This window comes from Mastigoproctus giganteus, chromosome 8 (genome assembly GCF_048544385.1).
Source record: "Mastigoproctus giganteus isolate SK-2022 chromosome 8, ASM4854438v1, whole genome shotgun sequence".
In the NCBI taxonomy this organism is placed as follows: Eukaryota; Metazoa; Arthropoda; class Arachnida; order Uropygi; family Thelyphonidae; genus Mastigoproctus; species Mastigoproctus giganteus.
Genome location: NC_143582.1, coordinates 24,377,819 through 24,397,165, shown reverse-complemented (window position 1 = coordinate 24,397,165; position 19,347 = coordinate 24,377,819). Strand labels below are relative to the sequence as shown.

At 36.3% G+C, this 19,347-nt stretch overlaps 1 protein-coding gene across 1 annotated transcript in view; it reads right to left on the bottom strand.

The window, feature by feature from the left end:
- The window catches only part of LOC150081371 (uncharacterized), a 101,026-nt gene that overhangs the window by 56,030 nt on the left and 25,649 nt on the right, over positions 1-19,347 (bottom strand). The window contains exons 9-11 of the mRNA XM_090380186.1: positions 10,700-10,813; positions 9,111-9,227; positions 3,129-3,186 (exon numbers count right to left, since the gene is read on the bottom strand). Coding sequence (XP_090236312.1) covers positions 3,129-3,186; positions 9,111-9,227; positions 10,700-10,813 — 289 coding nt within the window. The remainder of the gene's footprint in view (positions 1-3,128; positions 3,187-9,110; positions 9,228-10,699; positions 10,814-19,347) is intronic.

The following is a 19,347-nucleotide window of genomic DNA, read 5'->3' as shown; positions in this document are numbered from 1 at the left end:
AAAGTAGGATGCCCCCCTCAAGTGGATTAAAAATATGATGCCATGTATTTGCATGGGAAAACAGCGAATGTGTTAAGAGATGAAACTGCAATGACTGCCTGTTTAAAGGCTTTTAGTCCATCATCAGCAGATATGAAGTTAAAAGATAAAATTATAATTAGTTACTTTATAATTCTGAAGATATAACTTTGCATTTTCATTATTCCTGTTTTTTTAAGGTGGGGAAAGCACATTTAAAGGCTTTTTTTTTGCCTTTTCAAGATTATGATAAGTACTCTCATCCTCTAAAACAAAAACACAAGAGAGAATGAGAAAGTCCTACATTTTATAATTTTTCAAAGGCTAAAACATGGCAAAAGAATCACTATTACTATTTAAATACTTTACACAAATACTTTACTTTTCCTGAAGGAATTATTAAAGGATTTTTTTAATAACTTTATATAATAATTATATTGACCTTATTAGAGATGCTACATATACATAATTAATAATGTATATCAAATGAACATCAGTAAATTTAAAACTAAGTTTTGGTGTATTAATATCATACAATAATTTATCTCTGTCTGGTTATAAACATATATAACATAAATCTAACAGTTTTTAACCACCACCACTGCCTCAGGACACAAATGTGAACTAAATCTCAAACCACGTTCTTCTAACTTTGTCTTAGAATGCTACAACATGTGTGTGTGTGCATGCACACAGAACACACTTCAATGATTTTATGTATTCTACATAAAATCTACCACCAGAAGTTTCCTAAATGATACATTATGAACAAACAGCACTTTTATAGAGAAGTGTAATGCTACTTTTCATGTGTCCCCAACTCCCAGCAGCCATTTCAGTGCTTAGTGGAACCTCAATGGAGTAGGGGGATAGACAGTGCAGCAACTACAACCCAGTGATGACTTAACTCACAAGATTTATGTATATTAGCATTAGCATTAGTAGAGGCATTTGATGCAAGAAAGCAAGCTTATGCAGCATCAGCCAAAAAAAAAAAAAAAACCCACTTCCACTTCACCCCTCTGTTCGTTCAAAATACCTGTCCAGCTGAGCCTTATACTTATTTAGGCTATCAACCTCCACCACAAGGGATGGGAGTCTGTTCCACCAACCAACCACCCGCTGGATAAAGACAAATTTCCGCACGTCTATCCTACATCTGTCTTTCCTCAATTTGAATTTATGCCCTCTCAGGTGATTTTTCTGAGCTAGAGGAAGAATCCCATCAGCATTGAGCATGCTTAAACCATTCAAGGCTTTATACACCTCTATCAGATCACCTCACTGGTGCCTAGTCTCCAGACACTGTAATTTGCAAAACTTAAGCCTTTCTTCGTAAGAGCACCCCTTTGTTCCATTCAATAATCTTGTTGCCCTTCTCTGTACTCGTTCCAGCAGCTCTACATCCTTCTTGAAATGAGGCCTCCAGACCTGTATACAGTACTCTAGGTGTGGCCTGACCATTGCCTTATACAATGGAATAATCACCTCCTTATCCCTGCTGGAAAAATTCCTGTATATCATTGACAATACTCCATGAGCTACTCTTGCAGCCCGTCTGCACTGATCAGAGAACTTCATATCTGCCTGCACAACCACCCCCAAGTCCCTTTCATTCTCTACCACTGTCAGTGTAGTACCACAGAGTTGATACGTTGCTCTGGGGTTGCTGTTTCCCATGTGTAGTACTTTACATTTGTCAATGTTAAACTTCATTTGCCACCTCTCAGCCCATCTGCTCAACCTTTCCAGATCCTGTTGCAGCAGCATAGTGTCAGTAGTGTCCTTGACAACCCTGCCAACCTTTGTATCATCTGCAAACTTGGACATTAAGCTTGATATACCATCATCAATATCATTTATAAATACAGAAAACAGTAATGGACCCAACACTGAGCCCTGAGGGACTCCACTAATAACATTAGTCCACGATGAGCAGTGTCCATTGATTACCACTCTCTGTCTTCTCCCCCTCAACCACCCCTTTATCCATAGCAGCAATTTGCCTCCAATGTCACACTGCTCCAATTTGTGTAGCAGTCTTCCATGTGCAACAGTATCAAAAGCCTTTCTAAGATCCAAGTATATAATATCAAAGTTATTCCCTGCATCCAGTTCTTTTGTGACTGCATCATAGTATCCAATCAAGTTGGTCAGGCAAGACTTCCCCTTAACAAAACCATGCTGTGTCTGAGCTATAACTGAAGTCTTGTCTAAATGATCCTGCAGTGCTTCTTTAACCAGTGCCTCCATTAATTTTCCTGGAACAGAAGTTAAGCTCACAGGTCTATAATTACTTGTGTCAGCCTTTGATCCTCCTTTGTGAATTGGGGTCACATTTGCACATTTCCAGTCTATGGGTACCTCCCCTGAGTCCAAGGAAGCTCTCATAATTATGGCTAAGGGTTTGCTTACTTCCTTTGCTGCCTCCTTTAATATAACTGGATAGATCCCATCCACCCCGGGTGCCTTTCTTGTGTTTATCTTCAACAGTTTCTCCTCCACTTTACTCCCAGTTATTTTAAGATTCTGTAGCTTACTGCTAGAGTTGAATACACCTCTGGCATTCCCCTTGCTGAATAACTCCTCATGTGTGAATGTCGATGCAAAATATTCATTTAGTTTGTTAGCTACCTGAGCAGGATCATCAACAGTTGACCCATCAATATCAAGTGGATCAATCTGATTCATCCCCTTCCTTCTATAGTTTACATAAGTAAAGAATATTAATAGAGCACTGCTCCACAGAATGTTTGTGAAGTCCTACCTGTGTTGTATCCATGCCACATTCTGTTTTTCTAACCACTGCAAAAAAAAAAAAAAAAAAAACTCTTGAGTGTGTACCTTGAATGTTGTTGAACTTTTATAACACCATATAGTGTACCCAACTATGTGACTAAACAGATAACCTTAAACCCTGTTAGAAGTCATATGCAAATTAACTATATTAATTTTCTAAACTGCAACTAATTATGCAGAAAATGCTGTAATTTTTTTCTAGAATAAAATATGCTAATCTATAAGATTAGCATATTGATAATTGTGGTGCACAAATATAAAATACATTAAAAATTCAATACAAAATAGCTAGGATATTTTCACTGACTTACCAGTATATTGTTTGTCCTTAAGATTCAGAATAAGATCTTCATGTTTTTGTCTGAAGTACTACAGATTAAAGAAGAGTTAAAATACATAATGTAAAACATTCTAAATATTTTAGTTAACTACAGTAGAACTTCATAAATCCAGCATCCTCAGTACACAGCACATGCCAGATATTTGAAAACTATGGTTTTCTGAAAGTTATGCACATAGCTTAAACTAAGGTAGATGTTTGCATAATGCAAGAGTCTATGAATTGAAAATTCACCAATGAACGCTCATTGGTGAATTTTGTAAATACACCATAGAAGACTAATGTCACTTATTCTCAGTGGATACCACCACCCAGATGGCACCGTTTCAAGGCTTGTTGGCCTTTCATCAGTGGGTGGGCCTTCTCCATTGGTGAAGCATTACTTATTTGATTTAGCAGCAGTGCGTAGCACATGCTTCTTGATTAGATCAGGGTTCAAGCCCGTGACCACCAAATACGGAGGATGTCGAAAGGTCAGGGAATGACCACCGCATATCCCCGGAGCAATATGGCCTTAGTTGCTAATGCTCCTAAAAAAAAACAAATAACCTTAATAATAACTTATTTGATGTAATGCAATATCATGACAACTCGTGAATGTAGTCACAATATGAGGTACAATTAAATCGATGCTATTCCAACTACTTTAAGAGTTCACTACAAACAAAATATGGTGTATTTACACTGATTGTTCATTAGTACATAGCTTAAGCATTTAGGAGTAATTCATATTATGTATGTATTCTATGCTCAGCAATAGCATAATTTAATGCAATTAGAGACAAAAATTTAATTTTACCAAAGTGAATTTGGGGAAAGATTTTGAGTGCATAATAAAATAAGCCAAAAAAAATGCTTTTGGCTAACTAAATAACCTAATTACCATATGAGGTATAAATGGTATAATATGATTTCAGCAACTGAATTTCCTTAAAAATTAAAATATATACTCCTGTACTACTTAGTACTATTCTGTCATCTAGTATTGAATATCTCACATTTGGAAATCACATTTCAATATTTTTATTAGATAATATGATAGCTCTAATCCCTAAAGTCTCCAACTATCAATTTCACTAGCATGAGGCATAAATGGTGTGATATAAGTACTGAACTGTGAACTAGTATTAAATATCTTACAAAATGAATGATTTTTGTGAGATATTCAATACTAGTTCAACACAATGACAAAATTTTCTCCCACTCCTTCACAGGGTCAACTACTCTCAGAGAAATAATCAAAATGTGCAGGATTTATGATGCTCTACCATATTAAAATTTTTGTATCTTAATAAAACAATTTCATAGAATTTCTGTAAAAGACTGACAAATGAAGTATATAAATTATTATTTCAATAATTTTTTCTAACCTTTGAGGGAAAATCAGTTGGATCACCATAAAATTATGATGAATAAACCAAAAGAGGCATTATGCAAATGTGCAAGATATACATCAACTACTTTGGCTATAGGGGAAACAGTTCATATAGTTTAACTTGCATTATACCTGTACAAGTGTGTGCTCACATACTGACTTGTATGTGAGACTGAACTGTTATTTTCATTGGTTTTACATTACATCAGGATCATAGACCATATTGTGCCAGTGTATTACGTCTGTATAGGTGTATGGGCACAACGCAAGGACTATTGGATGGTACAATGCACACAGTCAAAAAAAGCATAAGGATGAAATAAGATAAGATAATTAAAGATATTTACTGGATTTACACTTATCTTATTTCATTGTACCATGGATCCCAGTACAACAGGCCCATTTATATTTAAAGCATAAGGAAACAGAGTGATCATTACTTTCTCAATGACTAGTGTCTTTCCCCCTAAAAAAACTAATACAAACTTATATTGTAAAATGCTGACTTGCATGCGAGAAGTCTTGTTATTTTTAATACTTTGTAGAGCACTAAAACTCCATCTCACACAAACCAAAAAGAAACATCATGTAATGTAATGCTATAACGATAATGCTTTTAAGCCTTAGTGGCACTAATACATTACACTCACAAGTCTGCATCCTTTATATCCATCCAAATTTAATTCGTCAAATTCATCAATTTCACCATTCTGCTTTGCAAATGAACACAAGTATCTGAATATTTCCCTTTGCTCTTTAGATGATCTTTAATTTTTGCAAACATATACTTCTGCACACTTTTTTTTCCTCACTGAAATCAATTATTCTGTTTTAGTTTCACTAATTTTTAAGCCTCTTCAAAACTCTGTTGTTTTGGCAGCTTTGAACTTACTCCTTCCCTCGTCAGTAAAAATTCACCATATTATATCCTCTTGTTACTCGTTTGCCAGTTTTCTCAAAATCAAAATGGAGAGGAGTGGGTTTAAAACAGATCCCTGATTTAAGTTTACCTTACTAGGAATGTTGGAATACCCCTAGCATATACTCCTCACACAGTTTCTATCCCAATACATATCTTCATTAATTTAATATACTCTGATGATACTAGTTTCTTCCCGATGTGCACAACATATCTTCTCTTTGAAGGCTGGGCAAAGTTTTTTCCTTTAAATTTTTCAATCAGCATCCTCAAGATGAAAATGACTTGTGGTAACCATTACAAAATAAATTATTAATATATGCAGTGCATTGTATTTCAGGCACATTAGCAAGCAAATAATTTATGATTTATAACAAAATATGCCAACCAATTGACATGAAGATCTGTCACAAAGATTCCTAAAAATTCTACAAAAAACATTGAAATGAATCAGTACTTCCGCTCCAAATTTATAGTAATATTTCTGTAGGGAAAACTGGGGAGGGAATGCAAAAAAATTGAAATTGCACTTAGACTCATCCCAGGGGCCAACACAGAATATATGTTGAAAATTTGGTAGCAATCTGCATTTTTCTTATCAATTAATGCAAAAACACTTTCATTTATGCCAATTTTTGTGGTGGGGGGGGGATGAGAGCAGTGAAGTCATAACTGGACCTGAAAATTTCCCCAGGACTAATAGAACACAGGCTGAAAATTTGTTCTTGATCAGACTTTTTGTTCTAGAGTTAGTACATGAATTCTATTTTCATTTATATGAATAGATTTCTATTTATATAAATAGAACAGAAATCTAGGTCAAGTGGGAAGGCTATGAGTGATCTTTAAGAGCTTTATGGGTAGCAATGAAACAGATACTGAAAATGTGATATCAACTGAACTCTTTCTTATTAAGTAATGTCTAAACATCTGTTAACATACTTCCATTACAAGTTATATAATGTATGCAGTGTGTTACATTTCAGGCACATTTTTTTTTCTTAAAATTAATTGAATTTTTTTTCTTTTTCTGTGATTAACTGTAGTAAATATAGTTATCTTCTTATCAATTAATTACTAAGATTATAACTTTATAGAACACTTAATAAAACTCTATATTTTTACATTCTCTAACTTAGCTGTTCAGTTTAATCACAACTATATAATATTTAATACTCTTCTGCCATCTACTCCTTTTTTTAAAGTCTCTTTTCTCGATATATATATGTACCTCTGCACAAGCAACACCACATTCAAAAGTCTTACATAACAATACACACAAAGTGCGCATAGACTGTCTAAAGCTAACAATAGTAATAGTAAGAGCCATATAGTGTAAGGAAGCCACAGGCTTTTTGCTTCACTGGCTGAAAAAAAAAAAAGAAGTAGATAAGAAAATACAAATTATTTGCTTCCCAGCTCACATAAGTAACTGTCCAGTTGTCCAGTTAACCTTAGAATTTATTCAAACTGTCAGCCTCAACCACCTGTGAAGGAAACCTGTTCCAGTAATCTGGTTAGCTGGCTAAAAGAAAACTTCCTACAATCTAGTCTAAGCTGCTTCCCCTGTAATTTGAATTCATGCCCCCTAGTTCTGGAATTCTTTATAACAGTGAGAATTCCACCTTTATTCATTTTAGTTATCTCCCTCACAGTCTCAATCAGATCACCTCTGAGGTGCCTGGTTGCCAAGCTCTGTAGACCACATAAATCTGAGTCTTTCCTCTTACAGTTGTTGTCCTTCTGCTGATCTCCCCATTCAGAGTTGTCCATCTCTGGACCCTTTCAAGAAGCTAAATGTGTTTTTATTTTTATGGATTATGTCTCCATACTTGAACACAATATTCCAAATGTGGCCTCACAATTGCCTTATACAGTGGGACTATGATCACTATATCTCTAAAGGATAATGTTTGATTAATCATCGATAGGACACCATGGGCTTCCCTGGCTGCCTGTTTACATTGCTCAGAAAACTTCATATCTGTCCATATTATAACTTCCAGCTCCCTTTCTTCTACTACTGTTTTTCATTCAACCCCACCAAGTGTTTGATAATTTATTTTGGGGTTGCTATTCCCCAAGTGTAAGACCTTGTGCTTTACTGCATTAAAACTACATTCAATCTATGAATTTATTTCTTATATATAAATTGTGCGGAAAAAAGATAAAATACTGGCCAGATTTCTTTTTGTCTGATTTTAATAAAATTTGGAGTGGCTCGAAGAATCGTTCTATATGAACCAACTATAAAATTTCATGAAAATGCATCTGCTGGAAATTTAGTTGTTACATGATGGCGAAAATAATAGGTGCTTATGCATATATGCTAACTGACCTAACAAGATGTAATAAGACAAGGCAAATCTGATATCCACCTTGTCTTAATTCGTTCTAATATTATCTATAAAATTTCATACTATAGCTTGTAAGCCTTATATCTCTGACTCTACAACTGGTGCAGTCCTGTATATCTGGTATATATCTGCAACTAGTGCATCTTTATTCTTATAAGTGGAAACTAAGTTAACTTCTCTTCCAAGTAGCTGGGATTCTAACATTATCTTATAAAAAGCTTATCAGTCCCTTAATTCTTAACATTCCAAGTACCTTTCCTTTTGCCACTTGCACACCATCAGGGGCCTAGTGCCATCACAACTTTTCATGTTACCTGTGACTGATCACTTTCCCAAAAGAAATCTGCTGAAGAATGCATCTTCTAACTTCCACTGTTTCAATTTTGGATATGGCTTTGTCGTGGATTGTACTCTCCCATGCTTGAATAGAACACGCATCACCACTATTCTGCTGTTACAGCTAGAGTTTCACTTGGAATAGCCTTACAAGTTTTAAAATCATGGATCAATCAATTCTTTCTTCTCATCAAGGAATAATAAATTTGTAATCTGGTTGTTTAAGATACTTCTTATAGAAGAAAGTATTAGAAATTAAAAAAATCAAAAGCAGCAATTATTTCAGAATCATTTCTCCTTCAATATTTCACTCCAAAAAACTTAGTTTCTATGTATCCTTTCATATTCTCTCTCTCTCTCTCTCTCTCTCTCTCTCTCTCTCTCTCTCTCTCTCTCTCTCTCTCTCTCTCTCTCTCTCTCTCTCTCTCCACCCCTTCCCACTTTTCCCCATATGAATGTTCAAATCTCTACCACAAATAAAGTAATCCACTTGATATATGCTAAAGAGCCTATTCTACATTCTTCTGAAATTCCTTTTTATTACAGTCAACAGCCCAGCATGTGGCACAGAAACATTCAAAGTATTAATTATTTCCTTCGCTATTATAACTTTGATTCTATCAGTCTATTGTTGTTTTTACTAATCACCTCCATAATATTATTTCTAATATTGGTCTATTACTATACCCACTATTTCTAGAATTATTGTATCCTTCTACATTTATAGCCTTTTCTTTCATTTTGTTTCCTTGATACAAGCTATACTATCCTCCCCCCTTTTTTCAAGATTTCAGCCAGTTCTTTTTCCAATCAATTCTAAAAACAGGTCTACATTTTTAAAACTTTCTGCTATAAAATATTGATATTAATGATATGCATAAAAATTTCAAAATTTAAGTTAAATTGGCACATAGGGTGGCCAATAAAATCAATATTTTACTGAAAACAAAATAAAAATTAACTTACTTTATAAGCTACATGTAAATGATAGAGTCCTAATAGCAAACCACCAGAACTAATTGAAGTCAAGTTTTTTGAATGCTTATCAAAATTTTTTTGCAAGGGTATTTTTATCACTTGTGGCTAAAAACAAAAAACAATATTAGTATTAATAAACTCATTCATATTATTCTTAAACTACTAAAAAATTCATAAATTTTCTCTAAACCTTTTACTAAGAACTAAGAAATGTAATGATAGGTCAGTGAGACAGTTATAGTGATATTATTTACAGCAATGGTTATCTTAAGTTTAATAAATAAATAATAAATTTTCTGTTTATACTCTGGCATGCCCACACGGTCTGAGGAGTTCACAAGGTAGAGAGAATACAAGAAACAGCACTGTATTCAGCAGTCAAGGGCTTGAACCCGGGTCACTCAAGGCACATGTACTTATGCACTCATGCATGCCTGACCACTTGGCTACGGTGGCCTCACAAGTGGAGATGCAAATATGAATTCATCGACAATTGGCAAATTGTGATTGATTGAGGGTACCCCCCCCCCCCCCCGGATGATGCAGAATAAGCTTGCTTTCTTGTATCATTTGAATTGATTAATATTAACACAATGTCAAAACTATTAATTCATTTGGAGAAAAGTAGCAGCCTTATCAATTGACAGTGAACTGAAATCAGTCAACTGTCTGCTGTAACATTCTACACAAGCCTCTCAAAAAATCTCCAAAAATGTTAGCACTGTTACATAAACAGCTAAGCAATTATTCAAAAATAGATGAAGTGTATAAAAGAAAAATTTTAAATTATTCATGTTAAATTATTCAAAATAGATGGCGTGTATAATAGAAAATTCCGCATGGCAGCCAACTACAAGTTAACTCGAGATGTATTGTTAGCTGTAGAATTCGTCGTATATGAGTCGGCACTGTGCGTAAATCTGTAGTAGTGACATAGACTATGCCATGTATGTACGTTGTATTTAGTTTTATGGGTTTCTAAAAGTCAAAGCTAAAGTCAGCCAGAGAACATTAGAATGATACAAACCAATTATGTATACCACTGGGACCACATTTTTAAATACATATATGCACTGAAGTATTCCCCCCCCCAAAAAAAAAAAAAACCAACAGGATTGCATCCCTATTAAAAATAACTGTGAATATGGATACCATGCTAGGTATCGTACAGCAATGGATGATGAGACATGACCACACCTATTTGATCAATAAAACTTAGTACTGAAATCAGCTACTTTACCTAATCAGGAAAAAACCTGCAAAGGAACAAGTATAAAAAATAAATAACAGAGGTTGTGTTTCTTGATTAAGAAGGCACTGTGTGCATTACTATTTCATTCAACAGATTGACTGCCAACAAACAAATTTGCATCTGTTTTCAGCTGTATGAAAAAAAAAAAAAAAAAAAACTGGAAGTTTCTTTTAAAGAAGACAAATGTTCAGCATCATAACAGTATTTTGATGATGATTATATTTGCTGTTGAAACAAGTACATGCATACCTAAAAATTTTTTTTTATTAATTTTTTGATGTCATTATAATTACTATTATTTGGCTCTGTTTTAAACTATTCTTACCTTATTAGGCAAATGAGATAAATTAGTTTGGACTAATGTCTGAACATCTATTGATCCTTGGCTTTCTAAATGACAAAGAAATTCTTTAATCCCCCTCTCTGTAGTTTCAGTGACCTTCAATGAGTAAATTATTTAAAAAATTAGAAAAAGTTCAATAAAACTTAGAAAAAAAAAATGTTATTTAAATAACTCAGTAGACACTATAAAAGTGAATATCCCAAATTTATTTTACAATTTTTTTTTAAACAAGATCTTTTCATAGTATCTTACTTTTTCATAAGGCACCTCCGTAGCCAGGAGCAGCAGTGCGCAGCACATGCTTCTTGATTAGACCAGGTTCGAGCCCGTGACCACCAAATACAGAGGATGCGGAAAGGTCAGAGAATGACCACCGCATATCCCCAGAGCAATATGGCCTTAGTTGCTAATGCTCCAAATAATAACAACCAACTTTTTCATAAAATTTAGACTTTTGTAAATCATCGTTACGGAGCAATGAAAAAATTAAATAATTTTGCATTACTCTGTAACAATGATTTTTGGTTTTCTTTAGAATGAAGCAATTTATTTCTTGTTAAATATACATATAAAACAACAAAGATACTAGTAATACACCTGTGAGACGTATACACTGAAAATTTAAGAGTGTGGTAGCCAGCAAAGTATGTAAAATAAATCTCGGTTAATGATTACTACTGTAATAGAGATTTTTCAATTGAAAGAATGTTCTATATAACTTTCAACAGACCTACTACCAATGATGTAACAGAAAACCTAATAGAGTCGACACTGCAGAACAGTGTAACTAAAGACCCTGGGGTGTCCCATTTTCATGCTTAAGAAGGGATGGGGCACTTAAATTTTCCACATTATGCACTAACAATTGATCTGTAACCGTTGATCTGTTACCAAGTTACAAAGGAGGTTAGGCAGGCGAAGGCAGATTACAAGAAATCTTTGGCAAGGGATGCAAAGAAAAACAGCAAAGAGTTCTTTACTTATGTAAACTCTAGAAGGAAGGGGATGAATCAGATTGGTCCACTTGATATCGATGGGTCAACTGTTGATGATCCTGCTCAGGTAGCTAACAAACTAAATGAATATTTTGCATCGACATTCACACATGAGGAGTTATTCAGCGAGGGGAATGCCAGAGGTGTATTCAACTCTAGCAGTAAGCTAGAGAATCTTGTAATAACTGAGAGTAAAGTGGAGGAGAAATTCTTGAAGATAAACACAAGAAAGGCACCTGGGGTGGTGGGATCTATCCAGTTATATTAAAGGAGACAGCAGAGGAAGTAAGCAAACCCTTAGCCATAATTATGAGAGCTTCCTTGGACTCAGGGGAGGTACCCACAGACTGGAGATGTGCGAATGTTACCCCAATTCACAAAGGAGGATCAAAGGCTGACACAAGTAATTATAGACCTGTGAGTTTAACTTCTGTTCCAGGAAAATTAATGGAGGCACTAGTTAAAGAAGCACTGCAGGATCATTTAGACAAGACTTCAGTTATAGCTCGGACACAGCATGGTTTTGTTAAGGGGAAGTCTTGTCTGACCAATTTGATTGGATACTATGATGCAGTCACAAAGGAACTGGATGCAGGGAATAACTTTGATACTATATACTTGGATCTTAGAAAGGCTTTTGATACTGTTGCACATGGAAGGCACGCCTCCGTAGCCAGTTGGGAAGGAGCAGCAGTGCGTAGCACACGCTTCTTGATTAGACCGGGGTTCGAGCCCGTCACCACCAAATACGGAGGATGCGGAAAGGTCATTCAGGGAATGACCACCGCATATCCCGGAGCAATATGGCCTTAGTTGCTAATGCTCCTAAAAACCAAATAACAAACAAACAACAGCACATGGAAGACTGCTGCACAAATTGGAGCAATGTGACATTGGAGGCAAGTTGCTGCTGTGGATAAAGGGGTGGCTGAGGGGGAGAAGACAGAGAGTGGTAATCAATGGACACTGCTCGTCGTGGACTAGTGTTATTAGTGGAGTCCCTCGGGGCTCAGTGTTGGGTCCATTATTGTTTTCTGTATTTATAAATGATATTGATGATGGTATATCAAGCTTAATGTCGAAGTTTGCAGACGATACAAAGGTAGGCAGGGTTGTCAAGGACACTACTGACACTATGCTGCTGCAACAGGATCTGGAAAGGTTGAGCAGATGGGCTGAGAGGTGGCAAATGAAGTTTAACATTGACAAATGTAAAGTACCACACATGGGAAACAGCAACCCCAGAGCAACGTATCAACTCTGTGGTACTACACTGACAGTGGTAGAGAATGAAAAGGACCTGGGGGTGGTTGTGCAGGCAGATATGAAGTTCTCTGAGCAGTGCAGACGGGCTGCAAGAGTAGCTCATGGTGTATTGTCAATGATATATAGGAATTTTTCTAGCAGGGATAAGGAGGTGATTATTCCCTTGTATAAGGCAATGGTCAGGCCACACCTAGAGTACTGTATACAGGTCTGGAGGCCTCATTTCAAGAAGGATGTAGAGCTGCTGGAACGAGTACAGAGAAGGGCAACAAGATTAGTGAATGGAACAAAGGGGTGCTCTTACGAAGAAAGGCTTAAGTTTTGCAAATTACAGTGTCTGGAGACTAGGCACCAGCAAGGTGATCTGATAGAGGTGTATAAAGCCTTGAATGGTTTGAGCATGCTCAATGCTGATGGGATTCTTCCTCTTGCTCAGAATAATCACCTGAGAGAGCATAAATTCAAATTGAGGAAAGACAGATGTAGGATAGACGTGCAGAAATTTGCCTTTAGCCAGCGGGTGGTTGGTTGGTGAAACAGACTTCCATCCCTTGTCCTGGAAGTTGATAGCCTAAATAAGTTTAAGGCTCAGCTGGACAGGTATTTCGAACGAACAGAGGGGTGAAGTGGAAGTGGTTTTTTTTTTTTTTTTTGGCTGATGCTGCATAAGCTTGCTTTCTTGCATCAAATGCCTCTACTAATGCTAACAATTACTTAGTATTAAAAAATATATTTTTTTTATCACATTCATGGACCACAGTGAAGGAGACTTTATATGCATACAGTAAAGTCAGAAAGTTCTGGGAACTATGCTGCTGTCAGGTTACCTGGTGTGATAGGAAGTTTTACTGCACACTGCCTACAAAATGGTTCCTTCCCTTATTCACTAGTTCTATACAATTCACTCAGATGTGATCTAAATGACATCAAGGGGTTAGAACTAGTGAATTAGCAAGGTAATCTCAACTATGTAATGCTTGGTGGCCATGAAAGGCAATACTGCAATGTATTGATTTGTATTGTATTATTATTACAATAAAGATTTCTAAATAACAACTAATATCCACATGAAAGTATGTGTGCTAACAAATAAAATTTACTGTTTCATTATGTTCCACTTAATTGATCACACACACACATACGCACGCACATTATATATATGTGTTCTAAAGGTAGTAACGGTTTAAAATATTATTAATAATAGAAATAAAAATAATAATGGATTATGGACCTGGGACACTGCTATAAGTAGAAAGTACCCAACAACCATAATTTCTACATAAGTTAGTAGTCACGAAGGGTAATGTGCTAACATTACTGGAATGGTAAAGCTGGTTATGGAGAACAAAGGGCGAACAGAACTGTGATCGCAATCACGGTGAACAAAGCCGGGAGCTAAGATAATGGGAAGTAATAATGATTAATAAGAAATAATAAGCATAACTTAGTGCTGCTCGTCCTGTGATTTCAGCGCCTTTTTCTAGGGCCAGCCGCTGAAATTAAAGGAGGAAACAACAATAAGTGGGTATAGCCTCTGTTTCTGATATGAAATACAGTCCCACGGGGTATACTGGGAAGTAGGTAAGGTTAGTTTAAATCAGTTAAAATAATTTGTATAAATAAATGGTTTAGGTCAGTTAAAATAATTTGTTTAAATAAATGGTTTATTTAAACAAATAAACACTCTCCAAATGAGGCACTACTTGCCTCATTTGGAGAGATGCTACCTCAGATGTATAGGGTGATTCGGGAGGAATAGTAAATATTTTGGGAGGTTATAGTATCGATTAATGTGAGTAAAAAGTTCATATTCTAATTCTCAATGGATATATGGAGATACAGCTGTTTGAAACTGGCGCAAACAAAGCCATTGAGAGAACCAGAGAAATATAGAGAATGATAAATGACATTGTTTGTATCTATTGACTTTTTGAATGATACAAAACACAAATAATTGACAAAATTTTTACAGTTCACAATAAAATGTTTGAAAATCCCACCACCAACCTCAATGCACTTTGCAACTCTTGTAGTAACATGACGTGTTGTTCTTCTGGGGTCGTCTTGGCATTCCTTTATGAGGAATGCAGTATCCAAAATGTGAGCGAGTTTGTCTTTTGTATTCACCTTTTCTTTGTATATTACACTTTTCATCCCTCCCACAAACAAAAATCTAATGAAGTGAGGTCTGGAGACCTTGGTGACCAATGAACAAGGCCACCACAGCCAATCCATCATTCAGGGAAAGTTTGATTTAGATACTGTATCACCGGACAGGTATAATGTGCAGGAGCTCTGTCATGCTGAATGTACACATACCAATCCTTGTAGCCAAGGGAACATTCTCCAATAGTAGTGGAAGTTCATTTTACAGAAATTCTAGGTAAATGGGCCCTGTAAGACGATTTTGTAACAAACAGGCCCAATCAACTAAATGTTGATGACACACACCACACATTTACAGAGAAGCAATGTTGAAAATTTGTTTCTACAGTGGCATGTGGATTTTCGTCTGACCACCTATGAGAGTTGTTGATACCGTCACAGGTAAAAGTAGCTTCATCACTGAACAGTATTAATGGAATTAATATCGGTGATTAGCATTTACCCACTAACAAAATTTCAATCACTGGGTGTCATCTTCTGGTTGAAGGTGTTGCACCTGGTGTATGTGAAATGGATACAAGCCACGCTTGCCATGCTCTTGTCTGTGGAACACCAAAAAGTTGGGAACGAGAGTAGCCTTGTCCAGGCAAAGTTTTTATGGCTGAAGAACATAGAGAAGTTTTTTCTGTTTTATTAACTTATTTTCTAGAGTAGCTCTATATTCCTAGTTACGATACTTAGTTTATATTTTAACATAGATAGAGATTTTGTAGGTTATTACTTAGTACCGGTAAGGGTATCCAATCCACGTGTTTTCGAAATTTTGCAGAGCTGGCAAACCGGAAGTTTTTTTAGCTATAGTTAGCCGCTTTATTGACTAATTGTTATATTAAATTATTTTCTGTAAGTAGCTTATAGACCTAAGCAAGATCCTTGATTTATTCTAAATTTAGCCAGCGAGATTTTGGAAGTTAATTAATATTTAAGTGTCTGTAGATTTACCATTCCTAACTTGCCGCCATTGTTATACGATACAACGTTATATCCCGAACTAGATAGTGTTAGCTTAGTATAGTATATAATATTATCAATTAATCAGTAAATTTATTAATCTTGTTGAACTTCATTGTCAATTAAATTGTACTTTTAATTAAATACATATAACGACTTAGAACATAACATAATTAATACATAACTTGATACGGAACTTATATAAAGAAACTCGAAGATAATACTTGACACTTAAAAAATATATATAGATATATAGTGTTACAACTGCATTGGGATACAAGTTTAGGGTTATAATTTTGTACTGAAATTGAAATTTTATTCAAATTGAATCGGAATCATGACTCAGACCAGAGCAGTAAAGCAAGAGGCTCAAGCTAAATGGAGTGCTGTGGCTCAGGGGAGAACTGAGGGGGGTGTTGCCCTCTGAATCACAGCCTTTTAAAATGCACTGCTTGCTTGATGTTTGTGGAGCAATCAGGTACGGGACATGATATTGCCAAGGGGGATGTCTTTGTGTGCGTGCGATGTAAGGAGTGTGGGAAAATGAGGCGACAACTCAGCGTTGTTATGGGCCTATATGAGAGCTTGAAGGACAGGGTGGATGCCCTCGAAAGATCTAAATTGAGGGGCCCATCAAGCTCTCAGCTGCCCACATCAACACCAGAGCTTGCACTTTATCATCATGCAACACAGCGGCAACCCCTAAGGCAGAATGCGCTGGTCCCACAGGAACTAGTAGTTGTTGGTGACTGTATTGTCAGGGAAATGGGGAACATGCTATGTAAAAGGATAGGTGGAATAGGACCATGGTATGTCTGCCAGGGGCAAAGGTTGATGACGTTGTAGAGCAGATATCATCTTTTAAGGGCACAAAGGGTGATATTGTTGTACACGTTGGCACTAATGATATTAAGAGTAGGAGATCGGCAGAATTACTTAACAAGTACAGGTCACTGTTCAAAAAAAGCCGTGAATTAGGGTTGAATTTGAAAGTGTCTGCAATTCTGCCAGACACGATAGGAGGGAGTATATGATGACAGCCTTATCAATAAATTCAGCCCTGGAAAGATTGTGCAAGGCTCAAGGGGTAGAATTTTTTTCAGCCTGGTCTGTACTTGTTAACAGGAGAGACTGCTTCTAAAGGGATGGGATACACTTAAATAGAAAGGGTACAAGAATATTTGCTGATGCTATCGAGGCAGTGTTAGGTGGATCGGAAAACTGCTAGCTTGGGGGAATACAAGGACTAATAGATTAACAGTAGCCACTGGCAGAGGTGAAAGTGATTCTTGCACTGCTTCATTGGAATGAGCAGCAGCCTGGAAAACAAGGTGCAGGGTATTTCAGAGACTGCTGGGAGTCATTGTAGTACAAGTAAACACATGGGTTGTGTTAGGGTAGCTAAGAATAGGAACAGGTGCTCGTATACTTGCATGTACACCAATGCTAGGAGTTTGGTAAATAAATTTGATGAATTTGAGGTATTGCTCAGAACATCAAAGGCAGATATTGTTAGCATATCAGAGACGTGGTGTCACACAGATATAAGGAATGCAGAACTGGAATTTGGGGAGTACAATGTGTACAGGAAGGATAGACAATATATCATTCTCGACTTCTACTACAGCCTGATAACATCCACAGTCTGTTTACTGAGCAAGCAACACTACAAGTGCAGTACGGCAAAGTATAGTATGCTGTACTTTCATGGCTAAACTTTGTCAAAATTTTCCATGCTTCTCGTGTGGGCTTTCTTTACCTTAGCCTGTGTTTATTTACTTACATAGTATTGTACTGTATATGCATCATCATGATTACAACATCAGGCTTTAGAAAAAAAGTCTTTCAAAGTCTTCTGTTTTAAAGAAGTTCCTTGCTTGTTTGCTGCAATGTTTCTCAGGCATCTCAACGACAGTAGATCTTTATTCTCCTTTTTTTTTTTTTTTTTTTTATGTAAACCCCAAACACGAGAGGTATTAGAACCTATAGTACTTAGTACCGTGCTTGGGTTGGAGGTTGAGAAGACGAAAGAAGATATTTGTTGACATTGGACTTGAACTTCTGTAGACTAATTTTCAAGAAATATGTATGAAGGAAGGTTGTTCCCGAAAACGGCAGTTGAATGAATAAATGAAGAAGATGAAAAGTTGGTTCTGTGAGTTTGAAGTTGGACAGCAAATGGATGTTGGCCGGTGGCGGCACGTGTTCGGACTGTTTTGAAAGAGAGAGCGGGAATTATAGAAGCCAATTCAGAAGAACAGTGCCCATGGAAGTATTTGTAGAAGAGGCATGCAGCAGAAACAGTACATCTATGAGACAGCGAGTGGAGAGACTCTGTTAGAGATGAATCATTAATTAACCTAACTGCCCTAATTAACTTAATTAAGGCAGAATTAACTTAGTTAGGAATTAACTTAATTAGGGAGAAAAAAAACAGCAGAAATAACCTAACCTAATTCTGCTGTTTGATGTATCGCAGTGTGGTCTCAATCGCATTTAGGCCTTCCGTGTGCAAAATTTTTGAGCCTTCTCCTGGACACACATTATCTTCGTCTTAACTCTCTTGTTTTCTCTCACTCACTAAATTTATAATCATGTCATCAGTCATCTCCTGTTGCTCATCCTCATTCATCCAATCTTGAAATGTCTTCTGCCATAATAGGTTCTGAATTTGGAAGATTTTTGCTAGCACTATAAGCGGAAGGTTATCTTCATCATCATCTTCTTCCTCGGTTTCACTGAGAATTTTTTTTCCAGGACTTCACAAGAGTTGATGTTTTTACTTCTTCCCATGATTCTGCCAGCCAGTAAATGACATCTTTCACGTTTATGTTTTTAAGGCTTTCAGCAACAGTTCCACCATTTTTGAGATCTTCCAGGAGTTGTTTTAAAAGTCATCGTCTGTAGTTCCGTTTCAAAGTCTCCAGGACACTTTGATCTAGTGGCTGGATTAGAGACGTTACATTAGGAGGCAAAAAAAAGTTTTAATGTCACCAGAGACTAGTTCAGTTTCATCTGGATGAGATGGTGCATTGTCCAGAAGCAACATTGCTTTTTCTGGGAGTTTCTTTTCTGCCAAAAATTTATTTGTTGTAGGAACTAAGTCTTTATGGAACCATTTTTTCAACAAACATGAATCCATCCACGCATTTGATTGGTTAGCATACTTACAAGGAAGACTTTCCACACGTACGTGTTTGAAGGCTCTTGGTTTCTTAGTCTTTCCAATAAATAGCAACTTATGCCTGACTT